This window comes from Equus przewalskii, chromosome 10, assembly GCF_037783145.1.
Source record: "Equus przewalskii isolate Varuska chromosome 10, EquPr2, whole genome shotgun sequence".
Lineage (NCBI taxonomy): Eukaryota > Metazoa > Chordata > Mammalia > Perissodactyla > Equidae > Equus > Equus przewalskii.
The window spans coordinates 50,240,128-50,253,204 of NC_091840.1; the positions used below are offsets into that span (position 1 = coordinate 50,240,128).

Sequence of the window (13,077 nt, forward strand, 5' to 3'; positions counted from 1 at the left end):
CAGACGCGGCCGGCCGCCGAGAGGCCGCTGGCGTGGGCTGGGGGCCGGCCTTCCCTGCGGGGGGCTGGCGTCGGGCCGGAATGGCGAGGCTGGCTTTGGCCACCCCGGCCCCGAGGCATCCCCGGAATGCGGCGGCTCAGCACCCACCCCCTCGGGAATTTCCTAAGGGAGCGACTGGGAGGGAACTGGTCCCCAAGTCCGGACGGCCGGGCCTCTGTTTTTGAGCGGAGAAAACTCCGCTCTGGGAGAGGGTGGAGACTGGGCCCTCGCCGAGTTGCAGACGTGAGATGGGGCACACTTGGGGGCCGGCGGCGCTGCCGCGGCTGCTTCCGGAGCGACGCGCCTGAGTCACCCTCCGGCCCCCACCCCCACCCGCGTCCGCCAGTCCAGCCCGTCCGCCCCGTCTCTCCGGTTCGCCGCGCTCGGCTCCCCCCCTCCGCCCGAGCGGCGCGAGCCCCGCGGGGGCGGGGGGCGGGGCGCCAAGGGGGTGGGGCTCTCTCTTAAAGGGACCCCAGCCACTGCCCTGAGGCCACTTCCTGGGGGCGGAGAGGACTTCAGCGGCTGCGACGGCACCGGGAAGGCGGCGACGCCCGAGTCCCGAGACTCCTGGCTGCTTCCAGCAGAGTCCTCAGACACTCCCAGCTCGGACTGAGCGTGCATCGTCATTCCCCAGCCGATACAGAGGCACCTCCGCAGTCAGCTCCAGTCAGCCCCGCCTCCATCTCTTGGGACCCGCGCCGGAGCCAGGCCAGGCCTCTGACTGGCCCCCGCCCCGGAGCCCTGCGTGGACTTGCCCCCGGCCACAGCGATCTGCCCGGGAACTCGGAAGCTGGACCCTTCCAAGAGTCGATCTTGTGCTCGCCACCGTCACCTGCTGCTTGGATTCCGGAAGCCCACTGTCTGAAGACCACAGAAAGGAATCGCTGACCACCCAGAATCGGATGCGTCTGGACCGAAATTTCCCTTCCCTCCCTTCTGGCTTCCCTCTGCTCTTTTCATCGGTTCTCAAAACCTTCCGGGAGTTTCTGTGCCCGGAAACCATCCCCCACTACCAAGGTAGCTGGGGTGAGCCCCAAATCTTGCTGCCTTGTACTACAACCTGTGCCTCCAACCCAGAGAATCTGAACCTTACGACCCAATTCTGCACGTACTCAGGAAGTTCTGCCTTTTCTTCTCTTTCCGTGTCTCCAGTACCTCCCAAAATTTCCCCTCCTCCTGTGCCTTCTTCGCCCCCCTCCTTTGGGGGCCCCGTGACCCTGAATGTGGGGGGCACGCTGTATTCCACCACTTTGGAGACCCTGACTCGTTTCCCAGACTCCATGCTGGGGGCCATGTTTAGGGCGGGCACCCCCATACCCCCCAACCTCAATACCCAGGGAGGCGGCCACTACTTCATCGACCGAGATGGCAAGGCCTTCCGGCACATCCTCAATTTCCTGCGGCTGGGCCGCCTGGACCTGCCCCGTGGGTATGGGGAGACAGCGCTTCTCAGGGCAGAGGCCGACTTCTACCAGATCCGGCCCCTCCTGGATGCCCTGCGGGAACTGGAGGCCTCTCGGGGGACCCCTGCACCCACAGCTGCCCTCCTCCACGCAGATGTAGATGCCAGCCCCCGCCAGGTGCACTTCTCTGCTCGCCGGGGTCCACACCACTATGAGCTGAGCTCTGTCCAGGTGGACACCTTCCGAGCCAACATCTTCTGCACTGACCCTGAATGCTTGGGTGCCATGCGAGCCCGATTTGGTGTGGCCAGTGAGGACAGGGCAGAGGGAGGCCCACACTTTCATCTGGAGTGGGCCCCCCGCCCCGCGGAACTCCCCGAAGTGGAGTACAGGAGACTGGGGCTGCAGCCACTGTGGACTGGGGGGCCAGGAGAACGACGAGAGGTGGTGGGCACGCCGGCCTTCCTGGAGGAGGTGCTACGAGTGGCTCTGGAGCATGGCTTCCGTCTAGACTCCGTCTTCCCTGACCCTGAAGACCTGCTCAACTCCCGGTCTCTGCGCTTTGTCCGGCACTGAGAACTGAGAACGCTGCCCTCAGTTTGACTTGGGGGGGAGGGGATGGGCAGCGAGGGATGAAGGCTCCCCTGAAGCCTCTTCCTAGTTCTGCTTTGGCAGCTGTGAGAGTCAGGGCTCCCACTGCACCTGACTGGAGCCCAGATGTGGGCAGAAATTCCCAAGCCCACGTCCACCAGAGGCTCATAAGTGGTCCAGAGAGCCTGGACTGTGGCTCTTCCTGGGAGGGCGGGAAGGCTTCTGTGATTGTTGTGTCCGAGGCTGGGGACGGCCAGTGTTTTTTTGGTTGGAGCTCATTATTCAGGGGTCTGGGAAGGTAGCAGAACCCTGGAAGGACACTGAGGTCTGGGAGAAAGAGGGACTTTGGATTGCTCTAATGTGGCCTCCTGGACTGTGGCTTCCTCTCCTGGAGCTGGGTGGCCTGGTCTGGACTGACCAATGAGAGGCCAGAACACTCTGGAATGTGGGAAGAGATTCTTTGCTGTGTCCCAAGCCACCTACCGAGGGAGACAGAAAGGCTACACCCCACCCTAGGTTGGCATAAGGGAGCTAGGAGAATCCCTGTTAACTATGGGGCTGGAGCATCCCTCTGGAGGGCCAGGTGTTTTAAAGGATCCCATATTGATGGTGGGGCTGGCCATGGGAAAAAGGGTGGCACCTTCCTGGGTCCTGACCGTACTTCCTTCGTGTGTGTGTGTGTGTGTGTGTGTGTGTGTGAGCGAGCCAGTGTATCTGAGTGATGTGTGGGTCCCTGACATCTGGGCTCCCATCTGTGTTGCTGGAGACAGCATCTATGTGCTGGTCCTTCTGTGGTCTCTGCGTGTCCAGGCCTGTTTGGGGTTGCTCAGCAACTGTTTGGCACCGGGTGTGTCTGTGGTATGGGTGTGAGTAGATTGAGAATTAGTAGTTTAATCACAAGGGGCGTGTGTTTGTGCATGAATGTGCGTTCACATCACCACGTAGGCAGGAGGTGCCTGTTGGGGTTTGAGTCATTAGGATCTTTCTGGTGAAAGGTAAAAGAAGTCACTGGCCTTAGCTGGGCATTGGGAGGCCTGTATAGAACTCTTGGTTGCTAAGGCAACCATGGGCCTGTTGCTAGGAGATAGCTGAGGAAGGCCCAAGGCTGCTTAGGGCAGAGAGGAGATGAACGGAATAGTTTGGGGAGTTTGGGGGAGGCTATGGGAAGAGCTGGGATTTCTGGGTCCCTGAGGGGATGGGATACTCACACGTAACTTCTTCACTGGGGGAGTCACTCATGATTTATCACTGGTCGTGATTTACAAGAAGAAAAATAAAAGTGCTTATGGAACCACAAACTTGTAAAGGCTGCTGAGGGCCAGGTTGGGGGTGCCATCCTCCTTGCAGCAGAAGCTCTGCTTTCTCTGCCCATCTCCTACTAGAGATGTCCTCTTCTAATCTCTACTTCCCTGGGCCCTATGTTTACCCCAGCTGGGGATGGAGCAATGGCACTGTTCTGGAACACTCTAGAAGCTCCAGGCAAAGGGCTAGAACCAGGATCACAGAGCATTCCAAGGCCTTCCCAGCCTAGATGGGGCCCGCCCCCCTCCACTACCCCCCAGTGGGCCTCATGTGGATGCTGGCACTAGGTGGGGTTTTCCTGGCAGCCGCCCAGGCCTGTGTCTTCTGCCGCCTCCCGGACCGAGATTTGTCAGGCCGCCTGGCTTGGCTCTGCAGCCAGATGGAGGCCCAGTGGAGGGACTGTAAGGCTTCCTGGAACTTCTCGGCCTTTGCCTTAGGTAAGATCAGACATCCAAGGACTGGTCCAGCCCCAGTCACCCCTGTGTCCCAAGAAGAGCAGTATGTGGTTTCCCAGCTGTGCCTCTGAGCTGTCACCTCAGTCCACAGCCCTCTCTGGACACACTAGCCTTTCCCTCTGGGAGAGCTTCTTTGGTCCCCCAGGAAATTCAGGAAAGACCCCAGAATCTCCTTCTGGGCTGATGAGAGAATCGCTGGTCCTTGCTCATCTCCACAGATGAGGTGTCCATGAACAAAGTCACAGAGAAGACTCACAGAGTCCTGAAGGTCATGGGTGAGGTCAAGGGGGAAGGCACGACCTAGGGGCTTGGATGGGCACCAAGGAGGGAGATGGGAGGAAGGGGCCGGGGAGGCAGGAAGGGGTGAAGGGCAGGTAGAGACAGAAGGGCGTGACCGGGGAGGTGCTGGGTGAAGGGGTGCAGATGATTTGGCCCTGTTGGGGCCCTGGGCAATATAGCAGCTCTCTGCCTCCCCAGAGATCAAAGGCTCTCTCTCCTCACTCCCTTCATATTGGCAATGGCTTCAAAAGACCAAGCTCCCGGAGTACACCAGGGAAGGTACTGATGTGGTTAGGGATAAGGGGTGCCTATGATCACAGGCAGAGGGCTGTGTGGCTGAGTGGCTCATCTACCCCCACCCCTCCTTGTCTCATTTCAGCTCTCTGTGCTCCTGCCTGCCGTGAGTAGAAAAGGAGAGGGGTAGTGAAGACAAGGGGCCTCGGGGTACCTGAGAAGAGCTTGGCAGTTAGCAGGGAGGAAGTGGGGTCCTCTGGAAGGGTGGAGCTGGTGCTTCCCCTCCCCAGCTCCGCTCCTGCTGTCTCCTGCAGAGGGCAGCACCACCCTGTACAACTGCTCCACCTGCGAGAGCATGGAGGTGTACTGTTGGCCCCGAAAGCGCTGTTTGCCAGGTCCTTACTCCCAACCCCGCCTCACCCTACTCAGACCTCTGAGCTCTTAGGCTCCCCCAGCGCCAACGGGTGTGGTCCCCAGGATCATCCACTGCCTCCTGGGTTCCCTGCAGGAAGACATGATCTTTGGGAAGCCAGGATTCTGCTCCTCTGTGTCTTCGGAGCTGTCCTGCTCCTGGGTGTTCTGAGCCTCATGGTGGAGTGAGTTGGGGGATAAGGGCAGGAAACAGCCTCATCTCCTCTGCCTCTGACCAGCCCAGTGCCTTCCACCACCCATCCTTCCTCCTTCCCTCCCAGCTCCCTTCCCTTCCTCCCCCTTTCCTTCCCCTCCCTTCCCAGACCTCCCATCCTGTCTTCCCTCAGGTCCAGCCACCTCAAAGCAAAAAGTAACTTGTGAAGACGCTGACAGCCTCCCAGCCTCCAGTTCTAAGGAACATGTACCCACAACTTCCACTTCCCTTGGGCAGGGGAACCCGTCAGCCCCTTAGTTCCAGCCCCAGAGGTTTAGTCTTCCAGACCCTGAAACCCAGCTATCCCCATGATCCCAGTGTCAGATAGCCTCCAGGGACCCAGGCACCCACAGCTGGAAAGTTCCTCCCCTCCAAGTCCTCAACCAATCAGATCGGGGCAGTCCGATGCCAGGAAAATATCTACAGAAGGAAAGAATCCCCTTCATGCACATCACCACTCCCACACCCCCTTCTACCTGTTCCCGGAAAACGGGGGGCTGTGTGCCCCAGAAGCTACTCTTGGCTCATCTGTGACTGGTTGGGAATCCGGGAATGAGTGTTCTGGAAAACTCCCTCCCTCTAGAGTGAGACCACATCACTCAGTCTGCTGGCATGCTATCCCCCCATTGTGAAACCTTGGCTTCCCACAGAGGCCTCCCTCCTGCCAGGCCCAACTAAACCTGCTGTCAAATGGCCTCTACCCATGCCTGGCCTCTGTCTGCAGCTGGGAAGGGCAGAGGGAGGACAGGAGACTGAGTGTAGCACGGTGGTTCTCAACTGGGGTCAGGGGTGGTTGCACCCCAGGAGACATTTGGCAACATCTGGAGACTTTTTTTATTTTTTTGAGGAAGATTAGCCTGAGCTAACAGCCATGCTTATCTTCCTCTACTTTATATGTGGGACGCCTGCCACAGTATGGCTTGCCAAGCAGTGCTAAGTCTGTGCCCCGGATCCGAACCAGCAAACCCCGGGCGACCGAAGTGGAGCACAGCATCTTAACCGCTGCACCACCTGGCTGGCCCCTGGAAACATTTTTGATTGCTTTGACTAGGGGGATATGCTACTGGCATCTAGTGGGTAGAAACCAGGGATGCTGCTCAACATCCTAAAATGCGCAGGAGAGTCCTCTACAGCAAAGAACTAGCCTGTCCAAAATGTCAATAGGTGTGGTTGAGAAGCCTCGGTGTTTGGTCCTCTGGCTTTCAGGAGTTTTTGGTTTGGGGGGATGGGAGATGGGACATGAAAAGAGAGGCCTGTCACCAACCACAAGTCTCAGTCCAAGGGCCTGGGCCTGGAAGGGATTCTAGCCCTCACCTAGCCCAGTGGTTTTCAAACTGGGCACCTGGAGGCTCCCAGGCAAGGCTTCTCAACCAGCCACACATCGGAGTCACCTGGGCAGCTTTGAAACTACCCATGCCTGGCCTCATCTACAGAGATTCTGAATTCAATTGTCTCATATGGGACCTCAGTTAACCTTACAGACAGGGTTAGAACCATGGTTTTGGGTTACTCATAAAGGTTCTGGGGATGGGGAGAGGAATGCCAGCCACTCCAGGAGAGTTCCTTCTATTTTGTTTTACACATTCTAGTCCAGTCCCTTCATTTTACACACAAAAAAATGAGACCCAGGGATCATACAGCAAGATCACACAACTTGCCCGAGATCATACAACTCATTCACCCATTCATTTGACAAATACTTAGTGAGTGCCCACCAGGTGCCTGGCAGTGTTACTGCCCAAGCTGGGATGAGAAGCCACACTCCTGCCCACCCAGGCACCCCAGCTCTCCTCTGGTCTGCAATAGCTGCTTGTACCTTCCTGTGCTGTGCCCTCTTTCTAGACTCAACATTTTGGAGTCGTCCTTGTTTTCACACCCAACAGGCTGTAGGTTGACCAGCTCTCCCCATTCTGGAAGGACTTCTATCCTATCTGTCCCCTGCTCCTGCCCTATGGCCCCTAGCCCACTCTGAAACCCTCTCACTGTGGACCCCAGTCTCCCAGATGTGCCACCTGACTCTGCCCACTCCCCTCAAATCCATCTCACCCTCAGCGGCCACACTGCTCTTCTCAAACCTCCATGTTGCTCACGCCTCCTCTCTGGCATTAAATGATGGTTAAGAAGCTGGGCTGTGGAGTTGGGCTTCCTGATTTCAAATCTGGCTCTGTCTCTTACTGGACTTTGCGCAAATTATTCTCTGTGCCTGTTGCCTCATCTTTTAAATGCAGATCATGTATTTCATGGATTCTATGGGCTCTTTTTTTTTCTGTTTACATTTTAACATCTCTGAAGAATCCATCTTAAATTGAAGCTATGTCATGGCATAATGGTACATATTAGAACTGATGATATCTTCAATCAATGAAGTGCAGCAGTACTTACCCTACAGGATTACTGGGAGATCCAAATAAGTTCATATAAAATGCTTGGGACTGTGCCCCACATGTAATGGGCCCTCATTAAGTGTTAGCCATTATAGTCTCTGACTAAACCCTTCCCTAGCTCTTCCTTGCCTACAGAATATAGACCTGGCCCTTACCCTGACACTCAAGGCTCTCTATCGGCAGCTCCACCCTGCCTTATTTTGTCCTCAGGCCAGAGCTGTCCAAATATGGAGATATCTAGAATCTCTGCTTGAATGCCCACAGGCATCTCAGACTCCACATGTCCAAACCCACCTTCCCCCCAACCCCACCCACCTCATGTAATCTCTCTCACGCTTAATGGCAGTGCCAACAGGGTCACGGACCTCTTTCTCTCATGCCACATGCCCACTTCTCATCAATACGTAATCTACCTTTGTAATACTTCTTGGAATCTGGCCCCCACATGTCCCTGGAGCATTCTCTCGAAGCACTGCCCATCCCACAGCCACACTGAATCACTTGTGGTTGCCCAAACACTCTGTCCTCGTGTCTCCTTCCCTTTGCCCAGGCTTGTTCCTGGGATACCCTTCTCCTTTGGCTCCGACATTGCCTCTTCTGAGAAGCCTTCCCTGAACCCCTGCGACAGGGTAGAGTGCCCCTTCTCCAGGCATCTCTCATGAGGCCCATATTACATCTGGTGGTGGGGTTCTTTATACATCTTCCCTCTACACTATGCTCTGCCCTATAAAGCCACCACCTAAGGTTTTGTGTCTTTGTTTCCTCAGTGCCCTGCACAGAGTAGACACCAGGAAGTGTCCTGACAACTCCAGCCCCTTCCCTGAACCCTTGGGATATGCCCTCACCATGTAAGCTCTTCGTGAGCACCTTGCACAGGAGGCTGGTGGAGTTTATGTTTCTTTTCTGTGTACATAGGGCCAAGCCACCAGAGTGTGGTCTGTCACGGCAGGGCTGGTTTTTCTGAGCCTCTCACCAAACAGGGGAGGCTGCTGCAGGTGTAGCAGTTTGAAACAATGGCCCCACATTTTTTGACACTCCTCCCATTGAGAGGTTGGGTCTATGTATCCTCCCCTTGAACCTGGGCTCCCTGACTGGCTGACCAATGAATGCGGCAAAAGTAACACTGGGCCACTTTCTGAGCCCAGGTGCTGGTACCTTCTGCCCTCTGCTTGTGGAAACCAGTCACCATGCTATGAGCGAACCCAGCCTACACGAAGAATCCACATGAAGGGGTTCGGCCAAAGCCAGCATCTACTGTCAGACACATGAGTGATAATACAGCCTCCAGCTGTCAAGTCACCCTCAGAGTTTCAGTCTTTCCAACTAAGGCCCTAGACATAGTGGAGCAGCGAGAAACCATCCCCACAGTGTCCTGTTGCAATTCCAGATTCTCAAAGTCCAGGAGCATAATAAAATGGTTGTTTTATGCCACTAGGTATTATTACTTAACAACAGATAACTGGATCAGTGGGGCAGAAAAAGAAGCTGAGGACTTGGCACGGGTGCCTGACATGGTTGGTCCTGACACTTCTTACCTATGTGCACGAGGAACATCACTTCACCAGCCTGAGCCTCAGTCTTCCTACCTGTAAAATGGAGTTAATGATGGCTTACACGTATGGAGACTGTGTCCCACACCATTCTAAGCATTTTATGGATTGTATTATCTATAGCTGTTTAACAAATTATTCCAAAACTCAATTGTCTGAAACATTTATTATCTCATAGTTTCTGTGGATCAGAAATTCAGGAGCAGCTTCACTAGGTGGCTCTGGCTTGGAGTTTCATATGAGGGTGCAGTCAAGATGTCAGTCAGGGCTGCAGGAATCTGCAGGATTTGGTTTGACTGGGGCTGGAGGATCAGCTTCCAAGAGGGCTCCCTCACATGCCTGGCCAGTTAGTGTTGGCTGTTGTCAAGAGGCCTCGGTTCCTTGACATGTGGAGGTTCTCCACAGAGCTCCTTGAGTGTCTTCACGTCATAGTGGCTGGCTTCCCCCAGAGCGAGGATTCCAAGAGAGGAGGGCAGAAAGTCACACAGTCTTATATGACCTAGCTCAGAAGTCACACACCATCCTTCCGGCAATATCCCATTGATTACACAGATCAGCTCTATTTATTGTGAGAAGGAACTATAGAACAGTGTGAACACAGGGAGGAGAGTTTCACTGGCAGCCATTCTGGAGACTGGCTACCACATACGTAGACACAGTTAATTCTCCAATAACTCATATGGTAGATACTTGTAATAGGCTCATCTTGAAGATGAAAAAACAGAGGCACAGAAACATGAAGTAACCTGCTCAGATTCACAGGATGGTATGAGGTAAAGCTGAGATTCAAACTCAGGCAGGCGGGCTCCAGAGGTAAGGTCTAAGCTACCATGCTGTAAAAGCCCTCAGCTCCACTGGGAGGTTAAAAGAATATTGTGGATCTAAGAGTGCTTCCACTTTGGAAAGCAAACTAACAGATGCATACAAGTCCTGAGATCACTGGGAGAGCCCAGTGATCTCAGGGGTCAGAGCAGGAAAGGAGGAGCTAAGGGGGCATCAATGTGGTTCCCAATGGAAATGGAGAGGTTTCTGCACAGGGACGGGCCCCACTCCCAACCCAAACCCAAGGCCAGGAGGTGGCGGGGGGAGAACCTGGGTGCCCTCTCTGCTTATCCTTCTGGTTCCCTGCTCTGTGAGGAAAGACTTGGCCCTGGTAGTGTGAATGTGCTCATCCTTCTCGGATGCAGAGCCTGCAGGGCAGGGCAGAAGTTGGGGAAATGCAGATGGAGGGGGGCGGTGCCAGATCTGGGCCTCCAGGTTTAAATGCTATTAGCAGGATGCTCCATCTCAGCCTAAGGGATCTGCTCCCTGAGGGTGGTTAGGATGGTCTGGTTGTGCTCCCCCTCATCCCATCCTTCTTTATGGGCAAAGGTGGGTAAGATAGTAGCTTAACTCCAAAAGTAAGAAATGAACAAGAAGGGAAGGAATAAGAGGTCTCTGATTCCCTGGGTTTATTCCAAGCCAAAGACAAAGGTGGGGCTGAGCCACTGCCTCTGGTTTCCTGCTGGAGCACAGAGGACCTAGGCCAGGAGTCCAGTCAGTAGCACCCTCTATCCTCAGCCTCCTCTCCATCCCATAGACAAGGCCTAGGCAGGGCCAGCCTCTCTCCCCTGAACCAATGGTAAGAGCCTCTTCCCTGAGCTCCCTGCTTCTTCTCTCTCCCCTTTTCCCAGCCTCTGACTACAGCAGGCTGGTTCTGTCACTCCCCTGTATAAAACCTTTCAGTGGTTACCAGAGCCTTTAGGTAAGGCCCAAACTCCCAACCGTGTTCTGCCAGGCCCTGTAGAATGAATCCAATCAGGGCAGGGATCGGCGTCTGCTTCTTCACCTGGGTCCCCAGAACCTGGCACAGTGAAAACTTGCTGGAAGGATGAATTGATGCCTAGTTTGGCTTCTGCCAACCTCTCCGGCTGCATCTGCCTTCATATCTCTCCATATGTTCTACACTCATGTAGACTCCCAGATGACCTCCAGTGCACTCAGATATGTAAGAACACTGGACATTCAGAGGAAAATCAGGTTTCACATGCTCTTCTCTGAAGAAGCTCATGGAGCCATTGTGTTTCCCACCAACAACCTGGACGACAGCAAGATGAATCTCAAAAATATGTTGAGTGATAGAGGCCAAATGCAAATAATAAACACTGTGTGACTCCATTGACAAGAAGGTTAAGAGCAGGCAAAACTGATCTATGGGTTTTAGAAATCAGAATAGTAGTTGCCTCCGGGGAATTGGGATTGACTGAAAATGGGCACAAGGCAACTTTCGAGATGGTGGAAATGTTCTAGATCTTCATTTGCATTCATGGATGTGTAGATTTATTGAAATGCATTGAGCTGTACAGTTAAATCAGTGCATGTTACTGAATGTAAGTTATACCTCAATAAAGTACTATCAGCATAGAAAAATACAGTAACATTCATATGAATATAACAATGCCAGAAAACCCCTCTGTATGGATTAAACAGCACATCAGACATAACCAAAGAGAGAACTGGTGAACCGGAAGATAGAGCTGAAGAGATTACCTGGATTGCAACACAGAGACACAAAGAATGGAAAATATGGAAGAGATTAAAAGACGTGGAGGACAGAGTGAAAAGACCTAGCACACTTTTTTTTTTTAACGATTTTATTTTTTTTCCTTTTTCTCCCAAAGCCCCCCACTACACAATTGTGTAGTTTTTATTTGTCGGTCCTTCTAGTTGTGACATGTGGTATGCCACCTCAGTATGGCTTGATGAGCAGTGCCATGTCCACACCCAGGATTCGAACTGGCAAAACCCTGGGCTGCCAAAGCAGAGCATGCAAACTTAACCACTCAGCCACGGGGCCAGCCCCTCTAGCACACTTCTAATCAGAGTCCTCAAAGGAAAGGACACAAAGAATGAGGGAAAAAGAATCTTTGAAGTAGGGCTGGCCCTGTGGCCAAGTTGTTAAGTTGGTGGGCTCTGCTTTAATGGCCCAGGGTTTCACCAGTTTGGATCCTGGGCATGGACATGGCACCACTCATCAAGCCATGTTGAGGTGGCGTCCCACATAGCAGAACTAGAAGGACCTCCAACTAGAATATACAACTATGTACTGGGGGGCTTTGGAGAGAAGAAGAAGAAAAAAGATTGGCAACAGATGTTAGCTCAGGTGCCAATCTTTAAAAAAAAAAAAAAAAGAATGTTTGAAGAGATACTGGCTGAGAATTTTCCAAAACTGATAAAGATGCGAATTCATAGATATATGAAATAAAACATACTGTGCAGAATAAACAGAAAGTAATCTATGCTTAGATACTTTGTAATAGGACTACAAAATACCAATGGTATCTCAAAAGCAGAGAGAAAAGACATCACCTACAAAAGAATGGCAATCAGATGGAGCAGACTTCTTCACAATCAGGATGCATCAGACCCATTGTATGTCCACGCTGTCCCAGCTACTAAGAACATAGGATTAACAACACAGATCCAGCCCCTGCTGGGTGGAGTCCATAGTATATCAAGGAAGACAGATGTGGAGGGAGCAATTATAGGGTTATGAGCTGGCCAGGCTGGAGGGCAAAAGACCTGGCAAGGAAACCATACAGGAATAACTGTGAACTATGACGATTTTCCCATCAATGCTGGCATTCCCCGTGTGTTTACCCTTTTCCCTCCAAGGGACTCTGGGGATAGCAGCTGCTATGCTCACACATCCTTCCCTGGGCAGAAGGACACAGGCCAGATGTCCTAAGACTGGTGGCTTCCTCCCTGGGACTCTTGGTAGAAAAAGAGAGGGCTTGCTCCTCCTCAGAGCCTTCTTCAAGGTTTTGGACTGTGTCCCTGCCCTAGGGTCAGCAGAGGCTACATGGTGGAGAGGGGTTATGCCTCGAATGAAGCCAGGAAGTGGCAGTGCTGGGGAAGAGTGCCCTGAGGCACAAGTGCTGCCTTTGATACCAAGACCATGTACCAAGCTGGGATGTGGCTGAGGAGCCACTCAGAAGCTGTGTCCCCATCCCTCTAACACACACACACACACAAGACCTCCCACATGTTCCACCCTGGGGAGCTCCCCTAAAGGTCTTTTTCAGGTGCAGCACATTGGACTGAAGTTCAGAGCTGGGAAAAAGACAACGGCTTCAATCTGAGACTCTGTTCTAGGCTGGGGGCTGACTGCCTGCACCACGGTCAACACCTGTCTGCCCTGGCTCCCTCCCGAAGCACCCTGCACTGCGGGCCTTC

At 53.5% G+C, this 13,077-nt stretch overlaps 2 protein-coding genes across 4 annotated transcripts; both read left to right on the forward strand.

The window, feature by feature from the left end:
- The first annotated feature begins 64 nt into the window (after positions 1-64).
- On the forward strand, positions 65-3,331 carry KCTD11 (potassium channel tetramerization domain containing 11). The gene has a single exon (XM_008530385.2). The coding sequence runs from the start codon at positions 942-944 to the stop codon at positions 2,016-2,018; it is 1,077 nt and encodes a 358-aa protein (XP_008528607.2). The 5' UTR covers positions 65-941; the 3' UTR covers positions 2,019-3,331.
- Positions 3,332-3,452: 121 nt separating this feature from the next.
- On the forward strand, positions 3,453-5,628 carry TMEM95 (transmembrane protein 95). Of its 3 annotated transcripts, XM_008530386.2 has the most exons (7): positions 3,460-3,772; positions 4,009-4,065; positions 4,268-4,348; positions 4,449-4,469; positions 4,618-4,698; positions 4,812-4,899; positions 5,062-5,628. In XM_008530386.2, exons 1-7 carry the CDS (start codon positions 3,565-3,567, stop codon positions 5,093-5,095), a joined length of 570 nt encoding a protein of 189 aa, XP_008528608.2. In that variant the 5' UTR covers positions 3,460-3,564; the 3' UTR covers positions 5,096-5,628. The 3 variants fall into 3 exon arrangements, with proteins under 3 accessions (XP_070419144.1, XP_008528608.2, XP_008528609.2); XM_070563043.1 differs by lacking the exon at positions 4,449-4,469 and having other exon boundaries at positions 3,453-3,772; positions 4,594-4,698; XM_008530387.2 differs by lacking the exon at positions 4,618-4,698.
- Positions 5,629-13,077: the final 7,449 nt, after the last annotated feature.